Source organism: Vombatus ursinus, unplaced genomic scaffold, assembly GCF_900497805.2.
Source record: "Vombatus ursinus unplaced genomic scaffold, bare-nosed wombat genome assembly UNPS02009062.1, whole genome shotgun sequence".
NCBI classification, from domain to species: domain Eukaryota; kingdom Metazoa; phylum Chordata; class Mammalia; order Diprotodontia; family Vombatidae; genus Vombatus; species Vombatus ursinus.
In genome coordinates this window covers 6,909,932-6,923,639 of record NW_020948840.1, presented here as the reverse complement: position 1 = coordinate 6,923,639, position 13,708 = coordinate 6,909,932, and the positions used below count along the sequence as shown (strand labels likewise).

At 37.5% G+C, this 13,708-nt stretch overlaps 1 protein-coding gene across 2 annotated transcripts in view; it reads left to right on the top strand.

Moving 5' to 3' along the window:
• CENPN (centromere protein N) overlaps nucleotides 1-13,708 on the top strand; it is a 43,407-nt gene that overhangs the window by 2,805 nt on the left and 26,894 nt on the right. For both annotated transcript variants that reach the window (XM_027850385.1, XM_027850386.1), the window contains exons 2-5: nucleotides 1,776-1,956; nucleotides 2,449-2,494; nucleotides 5,550-5,609; nucleotides 7,833-7,909. In XM_027850385.1, coding sequence (XP_027706186.1) covers nucleotides 1,786-1,956; nucleotides 2,449-2,494; nucleotides 5,550-5,609; nucleotides 7,833-7,909 — 354 coding nt within the window. In that variant the 5' untranslated portion in view covers nucleotides 1,776-1,785. The remainder of the gene's footprint in view (nucleotides 1-1,775; nucleotides 1,957-2,448; nucleotides 2,495-5,549; nucleotides 5,610-7,832; nucleotides 7,910-13,708) is intronic.

Below are 13,708 nucleotides of genomic sequence, written 5' to 3'. Positions count from 1 at the left end.
TAATTTATAAAATAAGGAATAATAAATAATAAATAAATGATAATCAAGTAATAATTAATAAGGGTTTTTAAGCTGGGGTCTGTGAACTTGTGTTTTTAAAAAATATTTTGACAAATATTTTAATATAACTTGTTTTATACATTTAAAAACATTATTCTGAGAAGTTCATAGGTTTTGCCAGTTTGCCAAAGAGGTCCATGACACAAAAAAAAGGTTAAGAACCCTTGGTATTGAAGGAGAAAAGAAGAACACATGGGACAGATCCTTAGAGGACACCCAGGGTTAGTAGATATGATGGATGATGACAGCAAAGCCAAAAAAGGGTTCTGAGAAGGAGGGGCCAAGCAGGTAGGAGAAGAATCAAGAGAGGGCAGTGTCATGAAACCTAGATAGGAGTGAGTGTCAGTGAGGAAAAGGTGATCAATAGGCTATAGAGAGGTCAAAAAGGATGAGGACTTAGAAGCAATTCAAAGACTTTGGAGTAGGTTTAGCTGAATGATGAAATAGGAAGCCATAATGCAGAAGGCTTAGAATTGAGTGAGAGGGGAAGTGCAGGCACCTGATGTAGACAGATAGAAAAGACATGGGGTATGTGTGTAGGCAGCAGGGAAGGAGCCAGTAGGTGGCTAGGGATTCAGTGTTATCAGAAGGGAGCCAGGTCTTCAGTGAGTACTCGCAGATGGAAGGAGTTAGAAAAGAAAAGGTTTAAAATGAAAGCAAGTTTGTTAATTAGGAAGTAGGCGTTCCAGAGAGCACACAGTAGACAGTTGGGCAGATTTGTGAGGATCGGAGTGAGGGACAGAGCAGTTGAAGATGGGGAACAGGGTTTGTATATGGACAGCCACAGATTCAGAATCATTGGGATGAGGAATATTAAGAGATTGGGGGTGTGTGGGGGGAATGGGAGTATGCCACCCACTGAGGACCATTGAGGATCAGAGGTCTTCCAGGTTCATCCTTGTGACAGGCGGTGATGTGAAAGGACTATCCTGAAAATCCCAGTTGCTGAAATAGGGAAAAGCCTGTGTCATAGCAGGCAGAGAAATTAGAAATGGCCAGGATAAGTAGTGGGTAGAGAAAGTCTCTGGGAAGGACCTGGGATCAGGATTGTGGCAGGTAGGCAGGTGACTAGGATGAGGACTAGTGTACAGTGCTGGGGATGGCCATGGATGGAAGACTGTCTTTATCAAAATAGGTAAGAAATCAAAAGAAATTAATGATCTCAAAGGATCTATCTAGATATGTCTTTATACTTTATAGCAATTGATAGCCTAGGTAGATCATGGCATGGACACCAAGCACCAGTCCAATAAGAGACTTTTTTGTTATCTGACAAAGAACCTAGATAATTCAGTTCAATTCAACAAACATTATTCCAAGAACCTCGCCATTGGAAAGTTGGCCACTAGATGATGGATTCTCTTGGCCAAAGTAACTCATGAAGATTGTCCATTAAGGCATAGAATGTTTCCAGTCTGCATTGCTGGAAGAATTATGCCCACTGATGAAATATTTTTGAGTATTGAAGTATATATCTTTTATTCAAGCTTCATATTCTTTCACATATGCACCTGAGCAAAATAGGTAATACGATAGTGTGATAGAATGTCCAGTGATTCTTTGAGTGAGATTTAGGTATTTGGGAGTGAACTCTAAAGATCAGTTGCAAAATAATTATGGGTTAAAAATTTCCAAATTATGATGTCATCCTTTAAAAACCTATTATATTTTATAGATATTTTGCTAATGGCACCTCCTTTTTTTTTTCTTTGAAGTGTTAGAGGGATGGATGAAATTGTTGCTGAGTTTATCAGGAGGACTATCCTGAAAATCCCAGTTGCTGAAATAGGGAAAATCCTGAGAATATGGAACTTTCTCTCGGAAAGTCAGCTGAAGACCATAAACCTTCAACAATGCAAGGAAAATGTCTCTCAGGACGTGGTTGAGCTTTGTAAGGTGAAAATATTTAAAATTTTTAGCGCTGTGAAGACATAGGGGAGATAAATTGAATGGTGCAAAAACAAACAACTTAAAAATAATTATTCTAGTGTTACTAAGAGACAAGAACAGAACAATTTATGAGTATCACAGTGAAATCTTTATATGTAAATCCATGTTCCCAATACTTTGTTACTATAACAAGGACGTAAATTACAATTATTGACCACTTGGGCATTTGGAAGTTGTAAGGGCTTTATTTTTTTTGTATGTGAATATATCTATCTTAACCTATTTAGTTAAGCTGCTGATATACCAAGTGATGTAACCATGTGTATTCAAAATATTAAAACAATGAGTAGGCATTAAGTTTAGTGGGAGAGAGGTTAAATATATAGGCATATTCGGGATAAGAGAGTACTTGATGGAGAAAAAAGGTTTATTCATGTGCTATGAGTAAGATAATTAATCTGACACTATTTTCTCCAAATTCTCTACTTTGTCTTTTAGAAGAAACGTGCAAGTATGAAAGAAGCTGCAATTTTAGACATAATTTGTAAGTTACATGGATCTCTACAACTTAATCGTGTTTTAAATTTATCCATTTGATATTTCTTGACTTAATATTTAATTGGGAATTCACAAGTATTTTCTTTGCTAGCATTTATGTAGTACTTTAAGATTTGCAAAGTACTTTACAAATATCTTATTTTATTCTCTTAGCAACCCTAGAAGGTAGCTGTTATTATTACCCTCATTTTACATATGAGGAAACTGGGGCATAAGCAGTGAAGACTTTGAACTAGAGTCTTCCTGACTCCCAGTCCAGCATTCTGTGCCATCTAACTGCCTCTAGTTGGTATTATCTACTATGCTGGTTGTTAGTATTTTTCCAAGAATCTGTTCTGTCATTGTCATGCATCTTATGACTTCTTTAGCTCCATTTTTCTAGCACTGACCACACTTAATATTTCTTCCTTCATAATTGTCGGTCAGCGTTTAGAGGGGAGATAGGTGGTACAGTAGATAAAGTGTGAACTTTAAGTCAGGAAATCCTACCTCAGACACTTGTTTTTTTGAGAGATCTTGGGCAAGTCACTTAATCTCTCTTGATCTCAGCTTCCTCATCTATAAAATGGGAATGGTAGCAGCCATCTACCTTACAGGATTGTTATGAAGATCAAATCAGATAACATATGTAAAATGCTTTGCAAACCTTAAAGTATTATATAAATGCTTACTATTTTTACTTTTATTTTAGTAGGCAAGACCTTGTCCCAGGCCAGGCTGGTATGTCAGGTTGAGACTGAAACAATGAGACACTTGTAATCCATCTAACAGTTAACAAGAAGAAGTTTATTTACCCATAGCAAAGAAAGGACATTCAGAGCAGTGAAAGGATATTCATTGGGGATAAAGCATGATTCAGCTAGGCACAGCTTGCTGATCCTCACTGGTGGTTTAAAGTCTCAGATGGAGCCATTGGCTTTTCTGCTTAGGTGACCTGGATGCTACATTAACAAACCAAGCCTTATTCCCTTGAGCCAATTAAGTCTTGAAAAAACTTGGAAGAAAAACTAGCTTAACTTTCATGAGGTAGGGCCTTAGGAAAACTAGCATGTCTCACATGGCAGAAGACTATGGTAGACATCCCTCTTACAGCAGGTCTCTGCTATAGAGTGTGTGCTCCTTAAATCTGTTGTCTCATCTGCTTTCCATCACATGAAAACAAATTTCTCTTCTTTGAAAAAAACTAAAACAACAAAACTTTGACTATCCCACTTATGATCTAAACAAATCTAGTTGTGACTTATTTTTCTAAAACATTTTTCTTATTGCTACTTAAAAAATGCCCCAAAATCCATTACAAACTTTTCAGTGACTGATGTAGACTCCTTGAGTGTAGCTAGTGTACTCACTGTTGTTTATAAGTTTGCTTGGCATTAAAAGCCAAAATAGGCAGAAAGTTTTAAAATATAAATGATTTAGCATATTTTGCTTTTTAAAATTTCTTAAAATCTAGGAAATATAGATTATACATTAAAAATGAAAATTCCCATTACAATAACACTTTACTTATCAGCCAGACTCAGAAACAACAACAAAGAACTAAGGAAATAAATGAAGTCTCTGACTAGACAAAATAGATATTATAGTGTCTGTCATGAAGTTCAGACATTGTACAAAAGACGAATCATCAGGCAAATCACTCTTGAGACCATTTACTCTTACTTTATTGACAGTTTCAAAGAGCTTGATGATCTAGTTTTTTGGCCGGTAACCATAAATGGGCATATTAGAAACAGATATACTGACAGACACAAGTAATCGCTAATGGAAGTTAGAAAAACTACAAAAAGTAGGTGCAATTTTAAAGAGCAAAAAAATTGGAGTCTTTTTATTCCAGGAACAAACCTCCCTACCGTAAAGGTTCACCTGGCTTATCACTGCTTTAATGTACGGTATAATAACACTATTGGGTAACAAGGTGGTGAAGTGGATAGAACACTGGGCCTGGAATCAGGAAGACCTGAATTTAAATCTGGCCTCAGACACTTATTAGCTGTGTGATCATGAGCAAGTCACTTAACCCTGTTCCTCAGTTTCCTCATCTGTAAAATGATCTGGAGAAAGAAATGGCAAACCACTCCAGTATCCTTGCCAAAAAAACCCCAAATGGAGTCATGAAGAATCAGACATGACTGAAATGACTGAACAATAACAACAAATGTTTTCATTGATGACCCTGAGTTATAATTTGTAAAAGGACAAGGTATGATCAATGAATTCTTTCTAAGAAAGCTGGAAAATGTTTTAACTATCTTAGCAGAATTTTCCCAACGTATGGTCAAAGAAAACCAAGTTTCTTAAACTGATAATCTTAATTTATCTAGAAGACTCGGTTATCTGAAATAGATAATTCCCAGTGCCATTTAATAAATGAGGTATTGCCATTTTTGCATAATTTTTGTTATGATGTGGACCTGCCATTATTAAAATGTTCCAAAACACTATGTGATAATAGAATAAGTAAGAACTCATATTTGCTTGACACTTTAAATTTTCTTTCCTCACAACAGCATGAGACAGAAGTTTTCTCCATTTTCCTCACAAAGGAACACTCAACCTCATCAATATTTGGGTGGGATCTTGAGCCCAGGTCTTCTGACTCTTAAGACCAGTGTTTTTAGGGGCAGCTAGGTGGCACAGTGGATAGAGCACCAGCCCTGGATTCAGGAGGATCTGAGTTCAAATCTGGCCTCAGACACAGAACACTTACTAGCTGTGTGACCCTGGGCAAGTCACTTAACCCCATTGCCTTGCCAAAAAAAAAAAAGACTAGTGTTTTTGTTTAAGAATAAGCAAATACTTTGCCATGGGAAATAATTCTTATTCTTTTATTTGCTCAAAATAGTTTTAAGTAATTTCTGCTGATCATATATTTTCAGAAAAGACTGATGTGTATAACAAGTTATATATAACTTTTTTATGAATTAGTATTATTCTTTTCTCTAAATTCTTTCAGAAAAATAAAGTACTTAGGACCAAATATTTTCAAAGACTTGCAGTAGAATGAAAACAATTCTCTCTTCCTTCCTCCCTCTTTTCAGATCATCAAACTTGCCAAATCAAGAAAATTTGGATTGTTTATAAAATGACGAAAGCCCCAGGTATGTGATATTGCAGTCTTAGACTGAACAATTTTCATTGATATGTCGGGTATTTAAAATTAAACTGCATGTTCTCCAGCAATGTGTGTTCTCAAAATTATCTAAAATCACCTTTTCTTTGTAGAAAGATAAGTGAGTACAAAGGTACCATGGCAGGGGTTTAATAATAACAGTGTTTGTGTGATTTGTTAGTTTTGCTTTTTGGACTAGCACAAAATGGTTAGCTTGTGAATTCTTTGTGAGGGTATTTACTGAAGTTAGCAGCTTCTCTCTGTCCTTGCTGAATAAAGTATAAAATCAGTAGCCCATTCTGACTTAGGCAAAGGAAGATGTGCAGCCTAAAATGAAATAGCTAGAAAAGCAACAGTCAAAAGAAGGCTATACCCATAAAGGTTACCAGAATCTGGGATGGGACGGAAGGTTTTGTCCAAATCAGTATTTCTCCATGAGTCAGCAAGAGCCATGAGATTTATGAGGGGGTGAAGAGCAGCGGGAGGCAGGCAGCTGGTTCTCATTTAACCCTGCATCTCCCTGATTGTTGTAGGCAGTGAACAAGATATTAGGGATTTGGCAGGCAAATTAAATAAGTAGTATAAGCATGAAGTATGGAAATTTCCAGAATATGACAAGAAGAGGATTGTTATCTAAGCAGGGGTGCTATTTTTTTTAGCTTTATTTTTCAACATTCACTTTTGTAAGATTTTGAGTTCTTTTTCCCTGTCTCTCTCTTCCCCCCTCCCCAAGACAGCATGCAATCTGATATAGGTTATACATGTACAATTATATTAAACATATTTCCATATTAGTCATGTTGTGAAAGAAGAATCAGAACAAAAGGGAAAAACCACAAGAAAGAAAAAAAAAAGAAAATAGTATGCTTCAAACTGCATTCAAACTCCATAGTTTTTTCTCTAGATGTGGATAGCATTTTCCAACATATCTTTTGGAACTGTCTTAGATCATTATATTGTTGAGAAGAGCTAAGTCTATCAAAGTTGTCATCGTACAATGTTGCTATTATTGTGTGCAGTGTTCTCCTGATTCTGCTCACTTCACTCTGAATCAGTTCATGTAGGTCTTTCCAGGTTTTTCTGAAATCCACTGGCTCGTAATTTCTTATGGAACAATAGTATTCCATTACATTCATATACCACAATTTGGTCAGCCATTCCCCAATTGATGGGTAACGGGATGCTGTTCTAAGCATTCTATCGATACCATGTGTACACACACACAGGCACACATGCACATGCACACACACATCCAGATATCAGATAATCTTGGGTTGAAGGTATTAACAACTGGGGACCATAGAAGAACTGAGGCAGTAGTGGCACTTTAGCTAACTGTTTCAGAAAACCAAGGACTCTAAGAAGTAGAAAATGAGAATGACTACATTTCAGGTGTGAGGATAGTCAGTAAAAAGGCAGAGTTGGGGAAATTGTGTGTCATTTGTGAGGTACAGCAAAAAGACTAGTTTTACTGGACCAAAAAATCACATGGAGGAGAGTAATGTGTAATAAGGATATAAATGAAGGATGGCAACAGAAGAGTTTATATTTGATCATGGAAGTAAAAGGGCCCCACTGGAGTTTGTTGAATAAAGGGATGATATGGTCAGACCTATGCTTTGTGAAAACCACATTGACAGCTTTATGGAAGATGGATTGGAGTTGTGGGGTGGGGGGTGGGGCGGAGAACTTGAGGTAGGGATATAAATTAAACTATTGAAATAGTTCAGTTGAGAGGTAATGAAGGAACTGAACTGGAGTGGTGGATTGTGATTGGAGAGAAGGGGGATGTATATGAGAGATGTTATGGAAGTAAAACAAAATATGGCGGTTATATGGCATGAGGGAGAGTAAATGGTATTACTCTTGACATAAAATAGAGAAGTTTGAGAGCATGGAAAGATTATGAATCATATTTTGGCCATGTTGAGTTTGAGATGCCTGTAGGACTCCATTTCAAAATGACCAAGAGGCAGTTATTAATACACTGTTAGAGCTTAGGAGAGAGACACCAGGTCTGGATATATAAATCTGATAGTCATTGTACAGCAATGACAAACCCAGAAAGGAGCAGCTAGAAAGAGAATGTGGTCCTCAGTGTCAGGTGCTGTTGAAAGAGAGGTCCAGAAGGATGGGTCAATTACCCTACCCAACAGTCATCCTACTCTCATACTTTGTGGCTATTCCATTCTTTTCCTTGTCACTTTGACAGGTGAAGAGGTTGACCTTTCTGATATGGAAGAGTTTAAAGCTTCTTTTAAGAAAGTTCTTCAAAGAGCCTTAAAAAACGTAAGTGATATTAACAAATATGTTTATTTCAATTGGAAGATATTTATGCTCTTATATTTTATTCATTCTTTGTTATAAAGATTAGTAATGCATCTCAGGTGCCATGTTGTACTGTTACCAAGCAGATATCTTTAGTTATCTTCCACTTGTAATCCATGTCATGATTGTTTCTCCTTTCTTCATAGCCCCTTTAGAATCATCTGCTGTCTTTACACACATTAGTTATCATAATCTCAGGTAGCTCCAGATATCTTCTTTTTTTTAATCTGTTTTCTACTGTGTGAAGAAAAATATTTTTCCTTCCCTTTTTAAGAAACTTTGACCCATATATGTCATAACCAAATTTGTTCAGATATATTTCTAAAACACTTTGACCATTCTTTTTAAACACCTACTCTTGTTTCAAAAAGCCTGTTATGAATATATCAAGAACTGAAGGAATTAAGGTGGTTACTCTTCCTTGATTAGAGGTGGGGAAGCCAAACAACAGATTTCTCCTTTATAAATGTCCTCACGGGCATTAAAGAGTTGTACAGACACCCTGTCCATATTGTTAGTAACTCTGATTGGATGTTTCCAGAGAGTCTCTTATTAAATTGAACACAAGTGACTACTTGATCTTCTAGTTCTCAAAAAGAAAAGTAACCCAGTAGCTGTGCTCCAGCTGAAATCTTTACTTAACAAAGATATCTGTCTACACAGTCTTTTTCAGTCCATTCTTGGTTAAAGGTAGATTTGATGGTTGTGAAGAATGATGATGTGATGAAGAAGATAAAGTGATAGTGGTCTCTTGGAGTCTAGACAAAATTAATCTTCCCTGTCCTCTGGCTTCCCATTTCCATGTCCTTGTCCTTTCTTGGTCATGTTCCTTTTAGACACTCTGAGTCAGATTATCTAGTACAGTCCACTCATTTCGGATGTGAAAAAACTGAGGCCCAGAGGTACTCAGAATCAGTGGTTGAGCAAAGATAAAGTGGGAGAGAGAGGGAAAGGAAGGGAACAAGTATTTATTAAGTGTTGGCTGTGTGCCAGGTACTTGGTAAGCTCTTTACAACATGATCTCATTTGATCCTCACAAGTCTGGTCTTCCTGACCATGTCGCCACCTAGCTGCCTCAGCTGGTAGTAGCAGGATTAAAACTGAGGTCTTTCAACTCTGTCTGGGATACTCTTCTGTTTTCTAAAGATCCTCCTCTAGTCAAAGCAGAAAGGAATTTGGCGTCAGGCCTTTAAACTTGCCTAATATATCATACTTTAGTGTGAATGGGGTTTGCTTATTGTGCTTCATTTCTTGAGTTTACAATGGATTTGTCATTTAATTAAATCTTTAACTTTTCTCCTATGAAAAAAATTTTAGGCTAGTAACTTGTAGGCAATTGTAGGGAATGAGAAAGCCTTCCTATTGCCCTGAAATCAAACTAACACTGCTTTTAAAGCTGACTCTGGAAATAAACCACTTTTCTTTTTTAGATGATTTGAGGGGATGGGTGGGGAAGAAGTTAGAAGGGATAATCTCTGGTTTCTTCCTCTAAGGTAACCAGTTAGTTCAACAATCCAAGAAATATTTATTAAGTGACCCCTAAGTGTAAGATGACTGTGATAGAGTGGTGTAATAGGGAATTTGGATATGACATGATCACCTACTAAAGATACTCCTATGTTCCCATGGAGAAAAGTGTGCCCTACTATAGCTGCTGAAAGCCTGTCCCCAGCTTTCAGAGGCTGTCCCTGAACCTAGAACTCTTATTCACTAACCCTTCTTGTGCCCTACTCATATTAGACATCAGGGAGCTAGTGCCAGATCTTATTGTGCCCTCTCCCATTTTATTACCTCTGGCTTGGACCTACCCTTAAAAGTTGATAATTGTGTCACCATCCTTAAGTAGAACATCCTTAGCCTCCTAGCCTGGAGTTTTGAGGCACAAGAAATAATGACTTTTAGGAATTAGATCCAGGACCTTTGTTTTTTACTCTATGTGTTTATGATTTGGGTAACTTTACATGTTTTAGAGAAAAAATTTATTGAGCTCATTATAAAAGAGAATCTACAAAGAAGTAAAAAAGTTAAAATTGGTTTAGCTGTGTAAAGGTGATACTGCTGATTACAGCCATTTATGTGAATTGCTTGCTATTTATGCCTAGAAGATACCATAAAAATGATTATACATCATTAAATGTAGCAGATTAACTTGCAGATCTTTTAGTTGATTCCAGCACTAAATTTTAAAACTGCTTATTAATGCTTAATCTTCCATTTGTATACATTATCTTACTTTGATCCCTATAGTAGCCATCTAAGGAAGGCTGAACCAGTTGTTATTTTCTCCATTTCACTTATGAGGAAACTGAGGCTCAGAGAAGATAAATGATTTGCCCAAAGTCACATAGCAAGTGAGTGGCAGAGAACAGACTCCTGATGTAATACACTGCTCCATTACACTGTAAAGCATGGTCATCTCCTTATAGCTTTAAAAAAAAAAAAAGAGGGTACATTGGTCAGCAGTACAAGTATGTCCAAATGAATGAAAAAATTTCTGCTTGTTTGGTGAATTAGTCAGCTGCCTGTACCTCTGCAACTCCGTATCTATTATGTGAAATGTTTATGTACCTAGTTTGTAAAAAGTGTTTCTGCAACAGATTATGCAGTATGTTTAAAATGTTGAATGTGTATGTGCACATATACATGCACACATATATGCTGATGGTATTTCTCGAGTAAAAGTATTTTAAGTCCATATTCTGTTCTTTTTGTCACAGTTGTCTAAGTAAAAAATAACTTTTGCTATAGAAGAATAAGGAAACTAAAACTTTTCAAAGTTATAAGTTTCAGAATACTAATCTGTCAACTTAAAGATAACAATTGTCATCTTTAAGAAAAGCACCTATAAATATGTAGGGGCTACTAATTTTCCACATTTAGTTTCACTTACTCAACAAATATTAATGAGCACTTTGTGTATCTAAGGTCCTATACTAAGTACTATGAGGGATATAAACAGTAGTTGCTTTTTTTTGCATAATCTCATTGATCCTCACTATATTCCTGTGAGTCAGGTGCTATTAATAAGCTTCATTTTACAGATGAAATTGAGTATCAGAGAGCTTTAGTAACTTGCCCAATTATTATACAATTAGTAAGTGTAAGAGGCAGGCTTTAAACTCAGGTCTTCTTGACTTCAAATATAGAACTATATCCATTATGTGATGCCACCTCTTGATAATCCATAGTTCGGAAGATGAAGCACACAACTTATAGAAAATGTGGCTTTGGTGAGTAAACATCCAGCATTGATTAGAAAGAGATTATACCTTTTGTTCTATGTGGCATTGAAGCTGATGAGGATAGAATACTAACAGCTTTTTAATTCAGTAAATGTTATTAGGTACTACTATGTGCCAGGTTCTGTGTCAAGCACTAGCGATATAAAATGAGGCAAAAGACAGTCCCTGCCCTCAGGGAGCTTTTAATCTAACACTGTTCTCTGAGAACATGAATTGAGATACAAACAGGAATGGGAGTCAAGTAATGAAATTAAAACTAAAGCTTCCGCTTCCCAACTGGGTATTTTTGGTTCACTTTCATTTAAAGTATAATACTTATTCATTCTTGTAGAAGATGGGATTTTATCTGGGTCTTCAGGGAAGCCAGGAGGCAGAGATGAGGAGGGAGAGAATTCCAGGCATGAGGGATAGCCAGTGAAAATGCCCAGAATCAGGAGATGGAGTGCCTTGTCCAAGGAACAGCAGGAACAGTGTCACTAGATCAAAATATGTGGGACTTGGTGAGTATAATATGAGAAGTGACAGTTGGGCAAGAAGGTTAATGAAAGTCTTCAAAAAGCAGAGAGAGGATTTTATATGATCCCGAAGATGCTATAGGGAGCCTGTGGAGTGAGATACAGGGGGTTGGAATGGTCAGACCTACATTTAAGGAAAATCACTTTGACAACTGAGTAGAGAATTTACTGGAGGAGGGAGAGACTTGTGGTAGGGAGAACAATCATCAGACTATTGCAATAGTCTAGGCATGAGGTGATGGCTTACATCAGGGTACTGGCACTGTCAGAGGATAAAAGGGGATCTACATACAAAATGTTATGAAGGTAAAATTAACAGGCCTTCACAACAGATTGGTTATGGGGCAGGGTGAGAATGAAGAGTTGAACGACATTAAAAGAGCATGTGAATTCTATATTGGCCAAACTGACCTTGAAGGCAGGATGTGCAGAAATGATTTAAGGATCATAAGTATCATAGAAAATAGTATTAAATTTAATAGCCCAGAAACCATACTGTAGGCCAAATTTTCTTTCACATCTATATTTTTAAGTAGAAGAAAATAGTTTAGAAGTTTTGAAAACAGAAGGCATATTAATAATTGATTTATTCCACAGATTGCCTACAGAGAAAAACTCAGCTCAAAACTACAATCATCTAGTGTTAAATTTCAGAATTTCATAGAACTTGAGCATTAGAAAAGACTTCAGTAGCCATCTAGCCCAACCTCTCCTTGAAAAGAATACTCACTATTTAAGTGTAAAACAGCATTTAGTTGTTGGGCAGCCTGCATATTGCCTGTGTTACTATGGACTCCTGTTTTTCACAGCCACCATCCAAGAAGCCCCTACCCTCCCACCTCCTTTTCCCCTCCCTACCAGCAGCTAAGTGGCCCCATCAGGAAGACTCATCTTCCTGAGTTGAAATGTGGTCTGATACTTATTAGCTGTGTAAACCTAGACAAGTCACTTAATCTTGTTTGCCTCAGTTTCCTCATCTGTAAAAATGAGTTGGAGAAGGAAATGGCAAACCATTCCAGTATCTTTGCCAAGAAAATCCCAAATGGGGGAGAGGGGGGGCAGCTAGATGGCGCAGTGGATAGAGCACTGGCCCTGAAGTCAGTCGGACCTGAGTTCAAGTCCGGCCTCAGACCAAACACTTGACACGTACTAGCTGTGTGACGTTGGGCAAGTCACTTAACCCCGACTGCCTGACCGAAAGAAAAAAAAGAAAATCCCAAATGGGGTCACAGAGGGTTAGACATGACTTAAAAGACTGAACAATAACTACAACAACGACAGCAACATTAATAAGCAGCCTGAGAGAGGTCAGGGACTTGCCCAGTGTCACACAACTAAGGAAGTGTCTCAGGTAGGATTTAAATTCAGTCCTGACTCCAGTTCCAGTTTTCTATCTGCTATGCCACCTTGCCGCCTTAAAACTCAAAACTAGATGCCCCAAACTTGTCTTACTGTTGAAAATATTCTTGTCTTGGGTTTTTCTTTCCTTCTGTAAGAGTTCAGAGTAGAAACTGACTCATTCAGAGGAAGTGGTAATCTATGGTAAACCTATCAAAAAAATTTTTTTTGAGACTGGGCCTCGCTATCTCACCCAGGATGGCAATGCAGCCTGACCCCACCTGTGATGGTCAGTTTTCTGACCTGTTGATTCCAACCTGGGTCACTCCATTCCTCCTTAGGCAGTGGTCCCCAGTCCTGGAGATTTGCCATTTAATGCCAGATTTATTGGCTTTAGACGTAACTCCCAAACCTGAGGATTCCACCAGCCTCAGCTCAGCATCTTGCTGGTTTGGTGGATAGAATGCTGGGCCTGGAGTCAGGAAGACCTAGATTCAACTCTGTCCTCAGACACTTAATAGCTGGGTGACTCTGGACAAGTCACTTAACCTCTCTTTGCCTCAGCTTCCTCTTCTGTAAAATGGGAATAATAATAGCACCTGCTTTTCAGGGTTGTCGAAGGGTAAGATGAGATAATGTTTGTAAAGCACTTTGAAAACCTTAAA